The 24720-nt window shown below is 36.2% G+C and overlaps 1 protein-coding gene across 3 annotated transcripts in view; it reads left to right on the top strand.

Annotated features, from left to right (window-relative positions):
• Positions 1-1271: 1271 nt before the first annotated feature.
• LOC113037743 (palladin-like) overlaps positions 1272-24720 on the top strand; it is a 75923-nt gene continuing 52474 nt past the window's right edge. For 2 of the 3 annotated variants that reach the window (XM_026195090.1, XM_026195089.1), the window contains exon 1: positions 1272-1726. In XM_026195090.1, the coding sequence (XP_026050875.1) occupies positions 1326-1726 (401 nt within the window). In that variant the 5' untranslated portion in view covers positions 1272-1325. Of the gene's footprint in view, positions 1727-20885; positions 21035-24720 lie in introns of those variants that run through there. The other variant, XM_026195091.1, reaches the window with a different exon arrangement.

Raw genomic sequence — 24720 nt, forward strand, 5'->3', positions numbered from 1 at the left:
TATTTAAATTGAGACTCAACCAAAGACCAAGCATTGTATTCTGTAATATTTGCTGAATCTTTGTTTTTATTCATAAAGCATGTCATTATGGAACATTAAAACCCTTCCTGAAGCCTACCATCATACACAATACTGTTATATGTTTTATTTATATGTTTACATAAAATTCTAACACATAAATTTGTCAAACGTCATTTTATTCATATACAATATCAGAATTTGTAATGTTTTTGAAAGAAGTCTCTCACTGAGTTGTTTACCAAGACTGCATTTATTTGATCAAATGTACGGCAAAGATTTAATATTGTGAAATATTATTACAATTTAAAAAACTTGTTCTAATTTTAAAAAACAGTTTTCTATTTTAATATATTTTGAAATGTAATTTATTCCCATGGTGGCAAAACCGCAACCATTACTCCAGTGCAGGGTGAAGTGACGTCTCTGGAAAAATAGATATAGATTGATGTAGGGACAGTGAAGAGTAAATGATAGACAAGGGAATAAAAGAGATAAAGTCAGCATGAGTGTTAGATGGCACTCATGCCTTGTTGGGCCTCATGACAAGCCTTTGTTAATGCCAGACAGCTGTGCCCAAAATATGCCAGCCTGAGTCATCATACGACAACTGCTCATAATCAGTCTCCGGTGTGAGTGTGGTTAATTTAAGTGCATGAATGTGGTATATATTGCAGAAATTGCTTGTCTTTGATTCTGATATTCCGATCTTTATGAAAACATTTAAAATAGGGTCCCGCAATCTTTTCTCACGTTTCTCTTTGGTGATTTGTGTTTTGCAGGATGCAGGACGGGAGCTGGAATGACACACTCCCCCCCTCTCTGCTGATGAAAGAGGCGTGTCCTACAGGGGGCGTGTCCTTGGAGGGGGATGGGAGCATGCTTTTGTTGCCACCTCTTGATGGTGAGGTTTACTTGGACTCAATGGCTGAGCTAGAGAGTGGGGACGGGGACTTTCCAGAACTTTCTGCTTTCCTGAGCCAGGATGAGATCAGCCTCAGTCTGGACCTGGCTCGAGAAGCAATGAGTGACGCAGGTGACCCAAATGACCAAGATGAACCCCCCGTTCCCACAGAGCACCTGCCCCTTTACTCAGAAACCAAAGACCCCATTCTTCCAGATTCAGCATCTCAGTCAACTGACACCAAATCAGGTAAAGTCACATCCAATCAGAGCATGCCGCTCAGCAGGCCTAACCAGCTCTGTAATGCTCCTGAATCACCTGAAAAGTTTGTCTGCCAAAAATCCATCCACACCAGTATATAAGCAGGACCGTCCCCGGCTGGTCCACGGAGGCCTGGAGCTCAATGAACGAGCTGCTTCAACTTCTGAGTTCTGCAGCCGAGCTGCTACCTTCATTGAAGAGCTCTCTTCCATCTTCAAAGGCTCCACTCGTGTGGACCAGCAAGGTGATGAAGACTCCTCTTCACCTGACAGTGGCTACTTGTCTCCAAGGAGCCAGCGGCTGGCCATGCAGCAGGCCCAGGCACCTCTTTCCTCTTCATCTTCCTCTGAGCCCCAGCAGGAAAGTATGCAGCAGGTTCGGGCTGATGTTGGCTCAGATGAGCCATCAGGGTCGAGGGGTTAGTCTAGATGGACCCAAGAGCCCTCCACGCTTCACCCAGAAACTGAAGAGCCAGGAAGTAGCAGAAGGAAGCCCTATCCGCCTTGAATGCAGAGTGACTGGAAACCCCCTTCCACTAGTCAGGTAGGATAACCTAGTTTATGCTACTCAGGTATCACCAGTACCCCTTAACTTTGGGTTGTGTTGTCTAAAATGAATTTTTTTTTTTTAGGCAACTTGTTCGGGACTTTTTAAAGCACAAGGTGGTAATATGAAATAACATGAAATAAAACGTAAAAAAGAAAATTAAAATTCCTCAGGGGAATGCTTGATTCTCTGCTTGTTCTCAGCTGAAACATACTGGGTATAAAATAGAACTATGAGGAAACTTTAGGAATTTTTAGTGAACTTGTTCTTTTGTTTATTCGTCAAAAGCCCGTGCAAGGAAGAAACTAGCTGTTCCCGTCCTAGATTGCTCTGTTTACTGGGGCGAGCATGATTTCACCAAGTACAACATGTTCCTGGATCAACACCCTTGTCTTATTTGGCAAATGTGTGAATGAGATCTTACAGTAAGCAAGACATTTATGAGTGCCCTTTTTACTTGGTGATTCAGGAATTTGATATTTGTTCCCTGCCAGCACTGGAAAGTTAACAAACACACAGATTGCTATTTTTAGTGATGCCACTGCAGTCTTGCTGGTGCGGCGCCAAACTCAGTCCCCCCTGCGATTGACTCCTCAGCGCTGTGTAAACTCAGAATGATTTCTGCAAATGTTCCAGAGGAACACAAACACAAAGGGAGTGTGTGAATTACTGAATGCCTTTCAGGAGAGTTGACTTTTAAATATAATTTTTGTCAGTAATTTTTTGAGGTTCTTGTGCGATGCGAATCTTGATATGTTTTGTGCTATATACAACTAAAGTGACTTATATTTTGTAGATTTACTGTCCAATACATATAATAAATAAACATATAATAGAAGTCTTAATTAGTGGAATCAAAGCCCTTCCAAACCCCCCATAATTCAGGCACTGAACATAAACATATCAATGGCTCTGCTTTCTATAAATGTAAGCTGTTGTTGATGCTCTAAATAACTCAGATGTCATACTAGATCTACCATATTTTCTCCATTTGGACATTGCATATTGAAATTCAGCATTGTTGACCTATATGCTTCCAGCTCACATTATTGAGATGGCAGCACTAAGCAGAGATCAGCAGAGATCATCTGAGAGAGCATGTTATGTGTGTGCAGATTGTTCAGAGATATTGTTGATGGTGAACTGCTACTCGAGTGGGATATTCCACATTGTGTGTGGGCATAGTGTCCAATGTGGAAATTAGTGGTGAAAGACGGATCACAGAATGCCTGTGTGGTCCCATTACCCACCTTAAGAATCATGTTGGTGCAGCTGCTGTTTGAGTGGGGATGTTTACTTGCATTCAGTAGACGTTTTCATTCCAGTAACTGCTGGTGTCTTCGAGCTCAGTGTGTCTTGTAAGAAGCGATAAGGTCTGTGAACTCTCCAGCTCTTTTGTTAATCTGCTAGCCCTGTTCTTCTCATTAAAATTAAAAGTGCAACTCAACACCTTGACTTAGTGGTTTAAAAGGTCATTTTTATTACAGATGATCCCTCCACTCCATTGATAACACTGAGTTATAATAAAATATTATTAGAACAAGTAGTCGCTATCAGTCAAATGTAATTCCTATTGGCATGTTTCTACTTGCATGTACAGTATTGTTCAAAATAATAGCAGTACAATGTGACTAACCAGAATAATCAAGGTTTTTCGTATATTTTTTTATTGTTACGTGGCAAACAAGTTACCAGTAGGTTCAGTAGATTCTCAGAAAACAAATGAGACCCAGCATTCATGATATGCACGCTCTTAAGGCTGTGCAATTGGGCAATTAGTTGAATTAGTTAAAAGGTGTGTGTTCAAAAAAATAGCAGTGTGGCATTCAATCACTGAGGTCATCAATTTTGTGAAGAAACAGGTGTGAATCAGGTGGCCCCTATTTAAGGATGAAGCCAACACTTGTTGAACATACATTTGAAAGCTGAGGAAAATGGGTCGTTCAAGACATTGTTCAGAAAGAACAGCGTACTTTGATTAAAAAGTTGATTAGAGAGGGGAAAACCTATAAAGAGGTGCAAAAAATGATAGGCTGTTCAGCTAAAATGATCTCCAGTGCCTTAAAATGGAGAGCAAAACCAGAGAGACGTGGAAGAAAACGGAAGACAACCATCAAAATGGATAGAAGAATAACCAGAATGGCAAAGGCTCAGCCAATGATCACCTCTAGGATGATCAAAGACAGTCTGGAGTTACCTGTAAGTACTGTGACAGTTAGAAGACGTCTGTGTGAAGCTAAATCTATTTTCAAGAATCCCCCGCAAAGTCCCTCTGTTAAAAAAAGGCATGTGCAGAAGAGGTTACAATTTGCCAAAGAACACATCAACTGGCCTAAAGAGAAATGGAGGAACATTTTGTGGACTGATGAGAGTAAAATTGTTCTTTTTGGGTCCAAGGGCCACAGGCAGTTTGTGAGACGACCCCCAAACTCTGAATTCAAGCCACAGTACACAGTGAAGACAGTGAAGCATGGAGGTGCAAGCATCATGATATGGGCATGTTTCTCCTACTATGGTGTTGGGCCTATTTATCGCATACCAGGGATCATGGATCAGTTTGCATATGTTAAAATACTTGAAGAGGTCATGTTGCCCTATGCTGAAGAGGACATGCCCTTGAAATGGTTGTTTCAACAAGACAATGACCCAAAACACACTAGTAAACGGGCAAAGTCTTGGTTCCAAACCAACAAAATTAATGTTATGGAGTGGCCAGCCCAATCTCCAGACCTTAATCCAATTGAGAACTTGTGGGGTGATATCAAAAATGCTGTTTCTGAAGCAAAACCAAGAAATGTGAATGAATTGTGGAATGTTGTTAAAGAATCATGGAGTGGAATAACAGCTGAGAGGTGCCACAAGTTGGTTGACTCCATGCCACACAGATGTCAAGCAGTTTTAAAAAACTGTGGTCATACAACTAAATATTAGTTTAGTGATTCACAGGATTGCTAAATCCCAGAAAAAAAAAATGTTTGTACAAAATAGTTTTGAGTTTGTACAGTCAAAGGTAGACACTGCTATTTTTTTGAACACACACCTTTCAACTAATTCAACTAATTGCCCAATTGCACAGCCTTAAGAGCGTGCATATCATGAATGCTGGGTCTTGTTTGTTTTCTGACAATCTACTGCACCTACTGGTAACTTGTTTGCCACGTAGCAATAAAAAATATACTAAAAACCTTGATTATTCTGGTTAGTCACATTGGTACTGCTATTATTTTGAACAATACTGTAAGTCTGTTGTTGTTGTTGTTGTTTCCACTGTTCAAAATCCCCATGGATATTCAAAAGTTGAAATAAACAGATACTGACAACAAACTTGTAAAGTGAGCAGTGGATAAACAGCTTTTAACCCTTTAACTGTCACCCCGTCCTGTAAACGGGACGCCTACATTTACTTCACTATATTACAATTAAATCAGATCTAATTTTGACAAACTATATATCATTAGAAAGGTTTAAGACTCCCAAATACATATTTTACCAATGTTTTTTTTGTTAAAAATTATGTAGGAAAAGTAAGAGATTCATTTATGACAAGGACTACATTATAACAGGAGTTTTGAACTTTGTTTAAAAAAAAAAAAGACTTCTTCATTGCCTTTTCTCTATCACATTTTAGAAATCATCAGAAATTATATATCAACTGAAAACTTAAAATCTCAAAATTCATCCTTTAAACCCATTTTAAATCAGACATTGCAGCATGTAAATGGTACATCAAAATCATGTTACAAAATGTTTTCATTCATGAATTATAAAAATGTAAGTTTGGAGCATGTACTATAAAGTCTATGTTCAAAAATGTGAATGACAGTTATTAAAATACTTTAAAAAAAATAGAATGAGCTATCTACTTAAAAAAAGGATGGTAAAAATATTACACATAATATTTTTGAGTAGTTTTTAAGGCTTGATTTTTTAAAAAATGGAATCTACCTGCATAAATAATGTAAAATGATAAAATCTAAATTAATTAATCTATGACACAAAGTATTTATTAAAATGAGTGAAATGTGCTCATTTATTTAAAGATGATCTCAAAAGTCTGTGATTTTGAGTGAGTGTTTGTATTTGACTTTGAGTTCTTTTGTACATAACAAAAACTCTTTCAAATGCCAAACATAACTGAATATTAAACATTAATAGACCTTTCCCTTCACACTAAAAACACATAAAATATAATTTAATTAAAAAATTGACTCTCCATATCCAGCATACAAGCATGTTGGGAAATAACAATTACCTCTAAAATAAAACTACAAAATTGAGCTAATTCTCTTAAAATAAATAGGTAGCCTTCTTTCATATTTTTTTTTGTTTAATCAGTTCCTAAATTTAATCCTCAAAACTGATTTAATTCCCTTTAAAAACAGGAAAAGGAAAAACATCTCTTGGTTTTATTAGTAAAAAGTCATCAATATTTTCTATACAATCCTAAATCACAATTTCTTTAATGAAATATAAGCACTATTTTTTATATGCCTTATTTTAATTTAATATATTATACATTGAAATGTATTATATTTAATATACCTTATTTTGTTAATGAAAATTAAAAGACCCTTGATATATATATATTTTTTTACAGTGTATAGAATCTTCACATAAAAAAACTCTACAATTTGAGACATGAAATTAACATCTTCTTAATCTTAATTTTTTTGTCTTTAATGCAAGTGTAAATTAATTTGATTATGCATTAATGACAAAAAATGAAACTGGTTTTAGTTTTGCTGTCGTTAACAGCTTAGTTCAGTAGCTTTAATCCAGCTCTAACCAGTATAAACCAGTCTGGATCAGCACGGAAAGTCAGTTTAACCTGCTCTTACCAGTTGTTATTATACAAATGATAAGGAACTGAGGGAAAAGGTATAGCAATAATTTAACACAGTGTAAAAGCAGTGTCAAATTTTCAAGGTTTTGACAATTTTAAGGTTTATAGCCTGGCTTCAGATGTTTAATGTTCTGTTAGTTTGTGTGCATAAACACAGATCTCTGTGTGCTCAGATCCGTACAACACACACTGTTTTCCACCCCAGCAACAGGAGGTATGATGTTGAGCTGGAGAGAGGCAACAGTAAACGGGGATTTCTGCCCACGTGGGGTTGCATAATGAAAGGGGACGGACACACACTTGGACTCCACAGACGTGGTGGTTGCACACTGGAAATGCAAAGCCTCATCCTTCTCCCTCTGCCACTGCAACCGGGCCTCATCCTGTCAATATAAATAGGCCTTCTGCCGGCATGGAGGAGCCGGGCTCTGGAATGCTATCCATGCCATGACTAGACACTTTCCTTATGGCTTTACTTTCTCCACCTTTCTCCACCTTCTAAGGGAACATGTAGGTGTTGGAAAGAGAGAGAGAGAGAGAGCATGTGACCTGCCATTTATCAAAGATTGACTGACGGTGTGGTTTTCGGCCTCTAGGTGGAAGTGTTGCATCTCAGGTTCGAGTCATATTGCGCAAGTCAAGAAATAGTTTATTAACAAACCTCAGAGCAGACACCACAGAGACCCTTGGTATAAATACTACAATGATTACATACAGGTGTTACATAACCCAGGGTTATAGATACTGACATGTTTTTCATAGTTCGCATGGACAGGAGGTAGACAGAGCAGCTTGAGGTTTCTGGAAACATGAGGGAGACTTACATTTCTCAGTAAGAAATACTAAAGGCCTGTTCTCATGTACATGTACAGTAGATAAAATGACCTGTTTAAAGAAGATAATTAAAGATAAATCATTCTTATACTATGTGAAGAGTTAAGGTAACATCACAACGATAGCAATAACAACAAAGAGGAATGACATATTTACAGCTGATGAACGCTAAAAATTCAAAGAGGCATGTAATTGCAGCACATGCTTATAAACAAACCATTATTGTCTGTTGGTGTGGACGGTGGTATCTTTATCCTTATAGTTATCTTTATAGTTGAACACTTCTGTTTTACCTACAGTATAACAAATGTGAGCCATTCCCCATTGATAACATCCTCCTAAGTGAATAATAAATATTCTAATATGTAATTGGAATAGATTTGGAATTTGGAAACAGTGCCAGTTTCTTTTTGCGTCTACTGAACCTGTAAATGACATCATCAACTTGTGTCAAGCTCCAGTCTGAGTGCATCAGAGTTGACTGACAACATTTTGTGTCAGTGAGCTAATGTTGTGCGTTAAGCATTCATCTCTTACATGACTGACTGACAGATCCAAACATAAAGCTTTCTTTTTTTGTGACAGTAAGGAGAAACAATGTACAGTACAATATAGACCTACAGGAAACTTTCCTTCAGAAAACACTTGAGGCTGATGCTTGCGTGAAATTGATCTTCATGGGAAGTTAGTATGGCTGACTGCTTGCCCTTGTCTTTAATGATCCTTCCTGACCAGGATAGTGACCAGGTGACATCTTCCTCGTATCTTCCTTGTTCACATTCTTTCATTTAAACCATTAGCCCCAATCACTTGCAGATGTGGAGAGGCAAGGTGTTAGATAAACATTGGCCTTGGCAGAGAGGTAAATAGTGTCCAGGCTTAAAGAGGTGCCTCTATAGATTTATGAATCGAAGGAATGAAGCCCAGAGAGTTCTAAGAGCGGAGCATGTGTGTCTGTTATGAGTGTGTGCAGGTGAGAATCAGCACATGCCATGGAGGCTTTATCTTTACATTTAGGTGATTCTTTCAAGTGTTGTGTGTTTGTGTGTGTGTCTGTGACAGAATTTCACATCTGTTCCTCAGTATTGTCTTTAGGGCAGTACAGTTATATGAGATGTTACACCATCACTTTGGTATTTATAATCATATTAAGACTTCATTCTTCATTTTCATCTCATTTTTCATTTACCCATTAATTATTGGTGTGGTTGATCACAGTGTCTGCCTGGGAAGATTACTCTTCTTGCGTGGGAGAGCTATGCAAATATGATTTTTTTTTTCTAGTTATCTTAGTTGTGGAAAAGTTTAAATTCAAACAACACAGCCTATTCAGTAAATTATCTATATCTATATCTATATCTATTTCTATATCTATATATCTACTGTATATCTATATATCTATATATCAATAAAAATAAAAAAAAGTACTCCAAATTATATTCGGTGTAGCATAAGATAGATTTTGAGGTTACAGTTTTTTTTTTATACAATTTTTTAATTCTACTTTAATGACAAGTCTTTCGATTTATGTAACTTTGCTTTAGGACTCTCAGTATATGCATTTTAAGGTAATTTACGGTAGGCAACCTAGAAAGTCGAGAGATGCAATTTTCCTCAAATTTTAATAATCACCACCCCAAAAATGTGCATAAAATGACTTTTATAATAAGCAGCTTCCTAAAACACATAGAACAAAAGACATACACCAATAATATCAATTCATGGGTTTAAAAAAGGCCTATCAAATATCTTGCCAACTATAAACCACAATGCTAAATTTGGTACTGGTGAACTTATTCACGATGTGCATTTAAATAATTGCTATTTTTAAACGTAAGATTATAAATACGGTGCATTATTTTCTTATGAAATTAATTTGCTGTTTTGAGTGCTGTATGTGAATTTCAATGTAGGGTATAACGTTTCTCATTGAGTCTGGGTTATTGTCAGTGGTGTGCATGGCTTCATTTAACACTATCTTTTGTAAAGGATCATAAATGTTGCCAGGCATATCTTTATGTATCACATGATGTCAATACTGAGACTTAATGTTATCAGCTAAGGTGGTGTGCATAACTGTCAACATGTTTATCTGATGATAGCAAATAAAATATCACTTGTTTGTGAGTATGTTTACGCTCCACACCTTGATTTTTGAATTTTTTTTTTAAAGAAAATTGTTGCATGCAATTTTTGTGGAAACTTGGGGTAAACAAATACAGGATATAATAAACACCACGAGTCGCACACAAACATATATACACACACAGCAGGAAGACAAGGTTCTCATTATAATAAAACTAATTGGAAACAAAGTGATGTGGAAGTTATGTTCACCCATTGGAGCCGCTTCACAATGAGTGTGTGAGCATGTGTGTGTATTCATTACTCCTCCGGTTAATAGCTCTTTCACATTTTATCACTTGTTTCCCTTGGGCATGTTCTTTGATGAGGTTGCCAGATCTTAGCAGGAGATCCTCCCTTGTACTTCTAAAAATGCCCCTTGTAGTCGCTCTCAATAACAAGCTCGGATTTCCATGCCAACATTTCCCCCCTTCACCCCATCCTCAAGAGAAAGACTGGAAATGAATATATGAAATATGAATATGCTTAACATCTAAACTTTTAAACAGAAACAACATTTCCTGGTGATTTTTCTGTTTTCTTTCCTAATACCTCAGTGATGTTCTGTTTCCGTCAGCTCATTCTTACAACATTTACTATATATGAGGCACTGTAGCACTTTTTATATTTATTTTATCCTTGTTATAAAGGATATTTGCGGTCTATACGATTTTTTTTTTTTAAATAAGCCACTTGTGTTCACCAAGTCTGCATTTATCTAATCAAAACACCATAAAACAGCAATATATTAAATGATATTTAATATTTTCTTGTTTTAATATAGTTCAAAATGTAATTGTTCATGTGGTGGCAAAGCAGAATTATTCAGCCATTACTCCTGTCTTCATGATCCTTTAGAAATCATTCAGATATGCAGATTTGGTGCTCAAGAAACATTTCTTATTATTATCATTATTAAATAATATATCATATATTATTATATGTGTTGAAAACAGTTGTGCTGCCTAATATTTTTGTGGAAACCATGCAATTTTTTATTTTTTGCAAGATTCTTTGATGAGTAGAAAGATCAAAGAAGCAGCATTTATCTAAAATAGAAATGCGTTATAAATGTATTCACTGTCACTTTTGATCAGTTTAGTGCATCTTTACTGAATAAAAGTATTGATTTCTTAAAATAAAGTCTTACTGACTGCAGACCTTTAAATGGTAGTGTACTGTGTTTGAAGAGCCTTTTGATTGTGTTGTTTAACCTTGAACACCTGGTACTCTCCTTGTTTACTTTGTTTCTTCAAATGCTAATGGGACAGAACAGCATAGCAATGCATTATTGTTGTGTTTGTTTGTACGAAATGTCCAGGCTTAATCGGCTGCAGTTGGAAAATTCCTCAAAAGGAAGTGCATCGGAACATACCTGAGGTGAAGAATCATTGATGCATGTTCTGTTACATAGAGCGAGAGACATAAGCAGAAGCTAGAGGGAGAGAGGGAAGGAAAGAGACCAACATAAGAGTGAACAAGGATGTTTTTCCCTGTGCCAACATTCTTGGAATGAACCACAAGAGGACTTGTCATGCAAATAGAGCATTTTCTGACTAGAGTTGGAATTTAAGAGGGGCTGAAAAAGAGTGAAGGGAGGAGAGAGATGGAGAAGTGTGGATATGTAAGGAAGAATATTGCTCGGGAAAGAGTGAGGAATTCTTGCTCGGAAACATTTTGGTTGGCAGCTAGGAGAACCACAAGTGTGTCAGTGTACTACACTGAACAAACATGCAGGCTTTGCTTTGGCGTTAACAGACCAACCAGCACTAGATGCTAAAATACTAAAAGACACACTCATAGCTGTTAAATGGTGTGAGGTCATAAAGGCACCAGTGACGAGTGATTATTATTTATACTGTTACACAAAATATATATATTTCAAATTATAGCTGTTCTCTATTCATCAAAGAATCCTGACAAAAATGAATCACTGTTTCCACAAAAATATTGAAAAGCACAGCTATTTTCAACACTGATAACTTGCGCAGCGAATCAGATTATTAGAATGATTTCGGAAGGATCATGTGACATTCAAGACTGGAGTAATAACTGCTGAAAATTCAGCTTTGCCATCACAGGAATAAATTACATTTTACTATATTTTGATCAAATAAATACAGCTGTGATGAGCATAAGGGACTTCTTTCAAAAACATTAAAAAGAACTCCACACTTTTGAACAATAGTGTATATAAATTAACTTAAAGAAGTGATTATTCTGCTTTAAAAGTATCACAGTATCGCTGTTTGATCTATGGGAAAGGTTCTCTGTCAGGTTTCATCTCTGCTGTTGTTTGGTTGGCGGTAGCTTGTAATTATGAGGACATCTCATAAACATGAGTCTAAACTGTAGCGGGTGTAGCAAGTGTGTTTGTGTGATGCATTTGAAACATATGGATCAGAGATGAGCCAGTGATGAAGAATCTGATCTCATTCCCCTTTAGTAATGACCTCTGACCCTGTATCTGTATTATATGTGTTAATCGCTGTCATGACCTCCAGGCTTTAAACGAGGTGTCTCAACACATCTCTATAATGGAAATGCTGACTTGAATTTTGGCCTAAATCCCAAATGATTATGACTTAACATTGTCTTTGTAATACCCCTGTGATGTGTCTGAATCACGTCAAGTGCTTACAATGTTTCTGTTTTACCTGTACTAGGTGTCATTTGCTACATTACAGATTTTTACCATAGATCTGCACTGAAGACACATTTTTGGCAGAAATAATGGTTTATTACAAGGTTAATGAAAAAAAGGAAATTAAATAAATAATAAATAATCCGTTTAAAAAGCAAAACAAAAAGGTAAATTAGTTTTTATTTTAAATATCTTATTGACCATATTTAGCATCTGCAGAGATCTTTCTTCTTTCTTATATAATTTCCTGTTTTATGTTTTTTCCCAGCATTTTCAGTTTTACATGCTTTGTACATGTTTACAAGGTTTCCATCTGGTGCAGCCCTATCCAATCATATATTTTAAACAAAGCTTAAGCTGTCTTTTGTATGATGATCTTTAGCCTGCTGCGACAGGTATAGACTGAAGTTCAGAACAGTATCTGTGTTCGGCACAGGGCACTTAGACAGTGGGAGATTAGCATTACTGTATGACGTAAACCTTAGCAACGCTCTTCCCATGAAGTGCTGTTGGGTTTTGTTTATGCCAAGACAGTTCAGTGTACAGCAGCCTCCTGGGCCTGAAAAACAATAAAACAATAAATAAAAAAAACCTTGATTACAGAGAAATGCAAACACAAACAATCATTGTAAGAGAGCTCATTTTAGAGGACAGCAAGCGCATACATATTAGCTATAGGTACATGAAAAAGATGAGATTGATAGGTGGCTCTTTATTCAGATTAAATATTTTATATTTATTTAATAATAATAAATTATATCCTGACTAATAATTATATTTATATATTATCTTTATATTGTTTCTATGATATATTTATACTCTGACTACTAAACATATACATTTATTTTCAACCTTTATATTATTTCTATAATATGCCTATATTATATTTGAATATGGTGAGTTCAGATCTCTGTGTGGAGCACTGGCTGCTGTCAGACTCATAGTGCAAACAAAAATCTCACTGGATTATTACAATGAATGGCAAAAATAGTGTTTGGAAATGTAAACTGATATTTCCTACTGACACACTACAGCAAAACATTGAAATAACTGACTTAAAACCAATTATCTTTTATATATATACACACACACATATAGTTTTTTTGCTATAAATAGTCATATACTAATCATCAATTAATCATCTCCCTTTCCTTCCCCTGTGAGAACAATGTCCTGCTGATAGGAAGAGCAATTAAAGCCCTGTAAGCTGTGTGCAGCTTGTGTCCAGAGCTGATAAGAGTAAATACTGCAGCCAGAATACTGCATAATAAAGATGACAATGATGACAGCAATGATGTCATGAGGACAGTGCTGACAAAATGGCAATATCCAAAGACAGCTGCAGAGGAGCATGACGCTGCTGGTGTGAATGAGGCAAAGACGTGGGGAGAGGTCATAGGTCACGATAACAAGACCGAAAAGCCACCAATGGATCCGTACTCACAGAGCTGCGTGAAACAGCACACAATTATCAGCTCACTTCACACACTTGCTTACTTCATACTCAAGTGCACACTCACACAGACAACGTAAAGAACAGTGTGGTGTTAACAAGGAATCTGTCGCTTTGGCATGCTAAAGTCTGTTTGCTAGCGCAGGCATACGCACACTGACGTCCGGAAATATTCAGTGTTATCTTGGCTGATGGTCAGGGCATGTGGACCCTACCATGTATGGAATAAAGATGTTTACACACACTTTGGTAGCAGCATGTCAGGTGGATTCATGGGTATACCGTGATGCAGGGCCTGATATGGCTGTTAGGCCTGAATGTGCCTGAATTCTTGAGTTTGGGCCAAGAGACTGGCAGACTTTGAACCTTAACCTGCTATCAATTACATACCTGTAGTGTATACAGTATCTCTGGTATCTGAAATTGTTCACGCTTGTGTTTGTGGTGTAATTGTATTATGACTTTTGCATTCAGATTCATTGGTGCAAGCAGGAGTTTTTGTTTATGACTGGTTTATTGTATGTGTGTACGTGTTTGTGTGCATGTAGATGCACGCAAGTGTACGTGGGTGTGTGCATGTCTGTGAATGCATGACCCTGCTTACACCTGGTATTCCATCTCGGTGATCCGATCATAAGTGGTAAGCCGTAAATACAGGTGGGGTTCAAAATGTTTTGTTTTATTTTATTAACATGCAAGAACACTTGTGTGACTGAGTTAGTCATAGCATTAGAGATCCTCCCTTGACAAAATCTGAAATCAAGGGTCACTGATGCATTTGAGATGCATGCAACTGTCAGGTGTCAAATGTCACATGCCACTGTCAGGGGTCACTCTTGTGATCGGGTCACTTGTGGTGTTGATACCACATTTAAATCTGGGGATCTGAGGAAGCCAAAAGTTTGAAAACCCCCGTGTTAAAAAATTGTGTATTATTGTGTGTTTCTATGTCTCCAGGTCATGCAGAAATATTTTAACGGAATATGTTACCCTCCAGATTGTGACAGGATTACAGTCTGCCTATTAAACTGTCAAAAGACACAGGCCTCTTCATCTGTCCAACTTCACATCTGCTCATTTCTCTTTCTCTCTCTCTCTCTCTCTAATCTCTTTATATAAATCCGTGTAGCATATCACAGCACTCGTTCGTCTTTCTTTCCTAATTTTTCTCTTTATCACGTCCTCATCCGTCTCTTTCTTGTTTGAACTGTCCCTTAAGAAAATTCTTTCCACACTGCTCATAATTCCTCTCCTCTGTCTCTTTCCTCTTCTAATCCTCTTTCTCATCTCCGTCCATCTCTTTGGTTCGGTGGAGTTCGACCGTGAGGCGCCGGAGTTCTGCTGATGATGTCACGATCTCAGGGAGTTGTGTCTCCGAGCATTTGGTTTCGCCTGTTAAACTGACCCTTGTGATATTACCGACTCTATAAACGTCTGCGTTGAGGGAGGCAAGGGTCAGGGTCATCTGAATCATTGGCTTTTATAATGCCTTCGCTCACTGTGCAGGAACTTACTGGAGTCAAAAGTAGGCCACAATTGCACGTGCAAAGACAGAAAGAGTCTGTATTGGCAGTGGTCCGATCATGACAGCTGAAGTTATCGAGTGTGTACATGAAGATTAATGTATTTTGGCATTTATCAATGTGAACATTTTTCCATTTCACATTGAATGGTGTCATGTTTAATAGTGAAACTTTAGATGATTGTACTTTTGCTCATTCGTGAAACTGAGCTGTTTTGAAAGTACGATATGTGATCTAACATAAACCTGAGTGTGTCTTTTGAAGAAAGGCCATGAAATATAAAGTTGATTTAGATGTGGAGTGCCGTGTATGCTGGTGAATATCACTGGTGGTTTTAGCAGTTTACAAGACAAGTCCGACACAAACCAGAAACTAAGCTTTAAACCCAATTTGTCTAAGAATTTAAATGGATAGTTCATACAATAAAGAGAAATGTGGACCCCAAAAGAATATATTTTTAAACAATGTCACAATGTTTTTCGCTCACACAATGAAAGTCAGTGGGGTCCGGTCTTGTTTTGGACCCCATTGACTTCCATTGTCATTGACTTCCATTGTATGGACAAAAACAATTCAGAATATCTTCTTTTGTGTTCAACAGAAAGAAAGTCATATTATAGGTCTGGAAAGACTTTGGGGTAAATGAAGACAAAAAAAAAGAAGACAGGAAAGATTGAGAGGAGAATTGATACAGTAGCATGCAAACGTTTGGGAAACCCTTGCCGAATCTGTGAAAATGTGAATAATTCTGACAAAATAAAGGAGATCATACTGAATGCATGTTATTTTTCTATTTAGTAATGTCCTGAGTAAGATATTTTACATAAAAGTTGTTTGCATATAGTGCACAAGACAAAAAAAAAGGCTGAAATTATTCAAATAACCCCATTCAAAAGTTCTTTATATCTCACATGTGCACTTAAACAACGCTATCTTGTGCGATTCATTCATAGTGAACTCCTTCTGGAGCCTGAGAAAGACTCAAACGTATGTTATGTATTTGTGAACACGATGTAAAGACATAAATTAAGCTACGGTTGGAGAATGTTCTGGAAAGCTCTGAACCGTTGAACAGATACAGTTCAGCAGATGTCCAGAAGCAAAATGAGGCAAAACAAAGCCAGAAAGGGCTTCCTGCATGAGAAATGACATCAGTTGTGTCTCTGTCCTTGAACGGGTCTGTTTAACAGCCGTTCCAAGACCTCCATCAGATCTGGATCTGTATAATTTGTACACTGACTGTGTACTGTAAAACGGAGAGCATGTCAGCTTTGTAGTTCGTTCGTGCCTTTGGGCATACATTGATTTGTGTTTGTTGGAAGCATCAGCTGTTTCAAAAGCCAGATGAAATGAATGTGAGTTTGAGGCAGATGTTAGTGAGAGTTTGTGACCGTGTCTTTGCAGTTTTATTGCTTTCTTCAGCTTTTGATTTACAAACAAATGAAATCCATATTTCAACCCCGACACACACAGTACAGGATGAAGGATGATGTTTTGTGTGTGCAACATTAATACAGGACAAGAGAGTTGGGAGGGAAACTATAAAATACACCATGTAAATAAACGCAAAAGGAACCTTTTTACCTGCTCAGAGTCCAGAGAACCCTTGCGTCCATTTCTTCTGAACTTCAGTGCTGGTCTTTGTCTTTCTCAATGCTGTGTATGTATTTCACCATCACTGACTTCACTCAATAGATGTAAGTCCTCCTAATAAATCCTTGTGTTTGGATTCATTTGTCAGATTAACGGTTTGTTTATTATAGTACAATGTTAGAGTGTTTGCTTAAGCATCTTAGTGCATCCGGTGAATTACTACATTTTGTTTTAATTGGTGTTCTTTTCTTGGGGACATGTAAAGTTTGCCATTGTGATTGGAAAAGCATCTTGAGATGATGCTCAGATGAACTTTGGAAAACCTCTGGAACGGAAGGATGAGAGTCAGACGGATGGAAAAACGTAAATTCAAATATTGTGTTTTTTAAAGGTGCTGTGATATGTCTGAAAGAAAAAAAATCTACAGTATTATTTTATACATTTTATAGATTTTTATGTGTTCATAAGGCATCTTTACAATATCAAGTTAATTATTTTTTGTTTAGTACATTACATTGAGTTCATTGAGTACATTTTAGAACAGTAAAAAGGATAAAAACAAAACAATGCTCACTAGATTCTGTGCCATCTCTGCATTGTAAAGACAATCATTATGTCATACTTTTTGTGAGTGGATACACAGAAGATCCAGAGCTTAATGAAAGTCAACAGAGGTTTGGTTCTCTTTGTTCTTTTGGTGGCTTGGTTCACACAGAGCTTTATTGTGGGGACAAAATTGTTCCCAGAAGTTAGTTAAATCTGTCAAAACATCCCTTAGATATGTAAGCCTGTTTCTGCCTCAGAGCAAAAGAAAAAATAATTGCGCAACATAACTTGCAGCATGACTATATCTTGCAGTTTTAAAAAACATTTCGTAACCACATCTTTTTATCTTAACATGACTTTTGTCTTGCAAATGTGACTTTATTTCTCATATGTGATTTTATTTTTCATTACTGCTTTACGACTTTGTGTCTGAAAGCTTAGTGTTTGTGCAGAAGGGTTCCTCCCAATACTTGTTTTGGACAAACTTCTAAGGCAGCATAATGGTTTAATGATCTGCAATAAAAAAAAAAAGAGAAATTCTTGGTGATAACTAAGGGAAAGTTACATTACTTAAAAAAAAATTATGTTTTATTTACACATAAACAACCACTGGTTGCAATTTTTTATTTATTTTTTAGCCCAACTGTCATGGAAATGAAGATATCAAAGTATACATCTTTGCTGCCTTCAAAAATCCTTCAGTTTATATCAATGGACGGGATGTAAAGTGATCATAGAAAAGTCAACTTCATGGCACAGAAGCAGAATCTAGTGTGTCCAATAGTGAACTGTGTTTTGTTTTTATCCATTTGCCATGCTGTGTGCTAAAAATTACTATAAAGTTGACTTTGAAATCTATTTCCATATGCCGCCTGCAGAGGCAGCATTTCTCATCTTTTCAATCTGACTGTGAGCTTTCTTTCTTAATTTAAGCATCGCACAATTGACTTTTTTTATACTGTATTATTATTAGTTTTTTACTCTGAGGCTGAGTTGTCTTCCATACTTTGGCGTTATCAAAGGTAATAATTATTCATAAATAAAGCAAAAAAAATATATATATATATTTGTGCTTCCTCTATTTGTATCACTTTTTCCTGTTTGTAAAGTAACGGCTGTGAAACATGAGCACCTCCTTTGTCAGATGAATAAACACAGACTGGGCACTGTTGAATCGTGGGACACAGACTGAGAACGTGTTTTCGTAGAGGAGAAAGTAATCATGCAAACTAACTTTTTAATGCTAGACTTCTTTCTAATAAAAGAGGGTGTGGGTGTGTCTGTGCATCATTCTGTACTGTGTGCTGGTTTACAAATGCTTTGATGCACAGATATGAGTGTGCGTCTCTTTGTGTGTGTGTGTGTGTGTGTGTGTGTGTGTGTGTGTGTGTGTTTCTGGGGGTTTGTGTACTTTCTGAGCTCTATGCAACAAGCTCTATAAATACCCCACCCAAATGTTCCACCTGTTAATGGAGTGAAAGACTGAGGGCTGCTAACTCTCCATGAAGGTCTGCGAAATGTTACAATCTCAATATGCCACAACACGTTTAAACCTCACCCCAAATAAAGGATTAACTGTACTGTATACAACACAATTGTGTTATTGTGCGAATTTAACATGCCTCTGCCGGTTCCAAAAAAAAGTTATTACTGATAAGATGGACTGCCTGCTTAAGTATCTTGTCTCGCAGTGTCCCAGAATGCATATGAAACAGGTGAGAGCCATCTGTTTGACTGAGACCAGGTGCTGTTAGCTCTGTTTTTAGCTCAGTGCTAACTGGGCTCTTTTATCTGATACTAAAACGAGCTATTTCTGTCTAGGCCAAAAGATTATTGAAACGCTGAATGGGACCCATGCAACTGCCACAATACTATATATATATATATATATATATTTTAATAAATATGTATATATATATATATATATATATATATATATATATATATATATATATATATATATATATTCTTTTATTTGTACAATTTGATACCTAAATGAAGTGTTCAGCACTTGATTAATAATAATGTTAATAATAATAAAAAAGAAACATGACAAAAATTATTGCAATGCAAAATTTCAAACTGAGCATAAGCACTGTTTGCAGACCAACAATTTTTGCAACCTGTTTCACTGTGTTAATGTGTCCATGAGAGAGTGTTAGTAAGGTGCCCGTTGGACTGTGACCCGGACAGGCTGGCATGGGCAACAGCAGAGCTGAAGCAGCAAGAAATTGTTTTTCTGTGTTTGGCTATTGTGTGAGCTCAATAGAGTTCTAGAATAATACCCATAATACACTGGGCCTAGCATACCAAAAAATTAGACCAAATAAGATGACATATGCCTGATTTAATATGAGTTTTGGGTCATGTAAACACTTTATTCAGAATGTGATTAAAAAATTTAGGGTCAGAAAGATATTTCATAGTTTTTTTTAAAGGTCTATTATTCTCACTAAGGCTGCATTTATCAAAAATAGTAATTTTGTAAAATATTTTTATTTATTTAACTGAGCTGTTTTCTATTTAAATACATTTTAAAATGTAATTTATTTCCTGTTATGGCAAAGCTGCAGTCAACAGAGTCACATGATTCTTCAGCAATCATTTTAATATTCTCATTTGCTGCTCAAGACACATTTCTTATTATTGATGATGAACACAGTCAAACAGTTGTGCTGCTTAAAAAGTTTGTGGAAACCATGACAGATTGCCACTTTTGATTAATGCATTCTTACTCAATAAAAGTGTTAATTACTTTAATAATAATAGTTACTTAGCTAAACTTTTGAATGGTTGTGTACCATCGTTTAAACATAAGAGGCTTTTTTATAAACAATAAAACCGTCCTTACCTAATATTTTTTATTTATCCTGCTTTTGTGTTGTATTGGATGTAAATGAGAATTCATGAGTCAATTTAATTCTAAAATTATTAAAATGCATTGCAATAAATGGCAAGAGCCATAACAGGAAAGAAAATATATTTGTCTTAGTCTATTTGTAAAATTTTGTTTTCATGTACACAGGAATATCCAATAGCTGTAAAGAAATAAAATGGCATTTTTGGGAATAAAGTCTTAATTTAGATTTGAATTGCAATAGGATGTGCATGTAACACTGATTGCAGTATGGTCTTGTTATGCTGCAGAACGGTGGCGTGTAAATCTGGTCAGTGAGACCAACCATACTGTGACTGTCCCTTTAAGAAATGTCCTCCATTCACCCAGAAAGCTGTATACTCACATTTGAGTTGTTACTCAGTTTCTAAGAAATACTGAATTTAATTCAAGACCAATTCAAATGGTCGACCGAAGTCAAATGGTTCCTGTGACATGGGAATGTTAATTTGAAGAGATGCAGGGTGAAGTCGATGTTAAAGATTGAAGCGATTTGCAAAAGAGAGAAAGAATAAGAAAAAAATAATGAGTGGGCTGGACGTATGCCAAAGGGTTAGAGTGCCATTGAATCTTTATTCCCAGTTACAGCGAGTCTTTCTCTCTCTCCTCATACTCCTGCTCCCTCCCTCCCTCCCTCTCTCTCTCTCTCTCTCTTCAGCTGGATGTGTGCTTCAGTCACAGCTCTACCCACAGTGGCAGAGAGTGTGTACATGTGTGAGTGATTGAAGGAGCTCTCAGACTTGTGTAGGCATTCAAAGGGAGTGTGTGTCATTTCATACAGACAAAATCTGCATGATTAATTGGCAGTTTTGGCTATACTTTAAGAAGCAAGTGAAGCATAGAGCTCAGGTAAGTTCAACCGAACATTGAACTCTGAAAAGTTGCTTTAGTTATCATTTACCTCCCTCTGCTTCCATTAGTTTAAAAACTACTATATTTAAGAATCATTTCTGCCCAAAGACTTTATTTTATTTTGTACCTTAAATTAATACATTTATATTTAAAATGTAACATTTTGACAAATCATTTTTGAATGTTTATAATATTTATGTAAACAAGTGTTATAAATCTGTTTATCTTCTGTTTTATACTTTTTATCTGAGAATTGTATTTATTGACTATCACATTTATCAGTGAAGATAAAGTTGATTTGTCAAGTTATCTCTAAACTAGATGTCTTAATAAATGCAATATGATGTGCTGAGCAATGCAATAAACTATTCTGTATTATATGGTCTCTTGGTGCAGCATCAGCACAGTTAGTTGTCATTATAGAGTAAACATTTATTGATTCAGTATTCCATAATTTTATTCACTTTTTTATTTTATATATATATATATATATATATATATATATATATATATATATATATATATATATATATATATATATATATATATATATATATTGTACGTAACATATTTGAAATAATATATATTTAAAAAATTAATTTATATTTAAAATATTTCATAACATATTTTGTAATAAACTGTATTACTCTAACTGTAATAAATGCATATTTTTCTGGTATATATTTAACTTCAGATGCATCTTTTGTGCCACATTTGATATGGCAAATTACATATTATTCATACTGTTATAATAAAGTGTGAGTGGGGGGAGTTTTTGTAAGACACAGGCTGGTAAATGTCAAGACTACGGTGGGATGGTATCTCTCTGTGTGTGTGTTTACAAGCACTTCATAATTCAGCTGCTGCAGATGCATCTATCAGTATTTCTATTTGGGGCATCTCTTGCGGTCTTCTCTCCATTCCAATCTTCTTCCCTGGCTCTGACCTTTAGCATCTGACCTGTGATGTCAATTGTAACCAGGCGCAAAATGACTCCAGTGATTACGCTCAGAGACTTCCTCATTTGTCATGAGCATCAAGAAATGGCTCGCACACATGCACTTACTCTTGTTTTTTAGTGTCAGACATGCATGCGACCCCCACCCCACCCCCACTCTCCCAGACTGTCTCCCAAAGCTGGTCAGTGTATAATTCTGGCTCCAGACTTTGTTTCCTTTGTTTCTGAGGTGTTGTCTGAACTGATGTCAGTGACATGAAGCATATTCTTTCAAAACACCTCCAACAGATCCACTGACGGATCCGGTTGAATTTCAGGTCTCTCGGTATGCCAAGTTCATGGAGAGTCAAATCGGATTATTTCAGGCCTTCATGCATGAAAAGAGAGCAAGTGAAAAAGAAACATAGGAGGAAGAACAAGAAAGGTGGATTTATCCAGCACCTTTCAAAAGATGAAGTGCATATATGGGGCATATACGGAAAGAGATCAATAGAATTTACACACACCCAACCACAGCAATTTCACAATTAAACTTTGAATGTATTTATTTATTTTATTATGTGATACTTTCACATAGGTTTCTATAACTGAAGGGGGTTAAACAAATGTTCCTTGTCATATGAGCAATATCACACGTCGATACAGACAGATCAACGGCCATTCAGTCAAAAATGCAAAGGCAGCACTTTAAAATAAAAAAAAACTTATTATAACTTTAGACTTTTCCACAAGCCAAAAATGATATATTAATGAGTTACATTTACCCAAAACAAATATTAACTAATGTTAAACCACGCCCTGGAGCTTACGTCTCTGAAAATGTCAAAGCGAATCTTATATTAACAAACTACAAATCTGAAGTCTAAACAACTACATAATTGCCTAAAAAACTCTTAAAACTAGATTCTGTGACACAAAAACAGTATTATTTATTAAAATTATAATGGATTTGTGCATCCAGATTCAAGAACCTACTGTATATTATTAGTTTCATGTTTCTATAGTCATTATTTCATATATATTAATAATCATAACATTGTTAACTGTAATTTGGCGTCTAGTTAATTCCTTCTGCTCTTTGAATGAGGCTATAAATGTATTTTTATAAAGCAATCCAGTGTTTCTTCAGAATAAATATGTATTTTATTTATATCTCTTTTCATCCATCATTTCATGTTTTTATAGTCATAATTTCATATTTAAAACATCACAAACTTTACGACATGATTTCTGTAATTGTAATTTCTGTATAAATCGCTAGTACTTCGGCACAGTCTATGCTGCTATATATGTATTTTTGTAGTGGAAGCCAAATGTTTCTTGTCAAAAAGCTCTTACTTTTCAGAATAAGACCAGCACTGGTTTCCTTGAAAGCCTCAGTAGTGTTTAACGCTGACCATCAAACTTCCTTGGTCTGTACTCTTGGGGTTTTTACTTGTTTGACTCTTGCCAGATGATCAGAATGTCTTGGTTTTGAAGGTGGCTTATAATTATCCACGGAAGCAGTGAGTGGCGTTTTCTTATTTCTGTCCAGTCCTTTGTGTTTCTCTATGTGATCACTTCCAGTAGTGCACACAAAGATCATTTCAATTGACATGTATCTGACTGTTGTTGCATGATTACGAAAGTGCAAGAATGGAGACAACCTTGACAGTGCAAGAGATTCAATTTCCTTTTACTTGGCACTACTGTAAGTTTGACTGAGAAATGTGTGTTTTATTCATGTGAGAATGAGGGAGTGAATGAAAGCAGTATCCACACATACTCTCCGACTTGTTGTTATTTTCTGTTGTAGATGGAAAGTTTAAATAGGGAGGCTGTGTTACACTGGCCACATCATGGCCAAACCACAAGAAGCAGAGAAGGAGTTTGCACCAGTCCCTCTCTTTCTCTCTCACAGACACACACAGTGTTTGGCTGTGATGGATGCTGAAGAATTAGTTTATATGGTCTAGTAATTACCCATAATGATTGGTCATTAAGTCCGGTTTGCGGATATGACTGACATCTTACTATGGCAACACAAGCAAAACTTGACATGCTTTCTATTTCTTATTACTATAACCACCAGTATGCTTTACAATCATGTATATAATTGTGAATGCTTGATGCCAAAAATATAGTGTATATCAATAAATGAGCAAAGTACAACAACAACAAACTGATACTGGACTCATTAATTATATATATATATATATATATATAGAGAGAGAGAGAGAGAGAGAGAGAGAGAGAGAGAGAGAGAGAGAGAGAGAGAGAGAGAGAGAGAGAGAGAGAGAGATAGATAGATAGATAGATAGATAGATAGATAGATAGATAGATAGATAGATAGATAGATAGATAGATAGATAGATAGAATATAAATAAATACATTTATTATTAATAGCTATTTGTTAGAATAGGCCATTTCCTCTTTGCAGCTGGTGGTTTATATAGGCATTTTCCAACTTCTAGTGATTGAAACTAACAGGCTTTCTCACTTGCACCCACATACCAAAATGGCAAGCTCCACTACTGCCTGTAAGCTTTTAAACCCAATCCACCCACATCTAATTAGTGTAAAGCATTCAGTAGAACTCCAGTGGAAAACTGAACTAGGATTCCTGAACAGGGACGTCTTGTGTAACACGTTCAGGTGTTTATGGCAAACACATTGTTTGTTTAGTTCCATTACAGTGAAAAGCTGCGTTTTAGCCCATAGATCGTTTTTCTGAAACTGTTCTTC

This window comes from Carassius auratus, chromosome 20, assembly GCF_003368295.1.
Source record: "Carassius auratus strain Wakin chromosome 20, ASM336829v1, whole genome shotgun sequence".
Taxonomy (NCBI): Eukaryota; Metazoa; Chordata; class Actinopteri; order Cypriniformes; family Cyprinidae; genus Carassius; species Carassius auratus.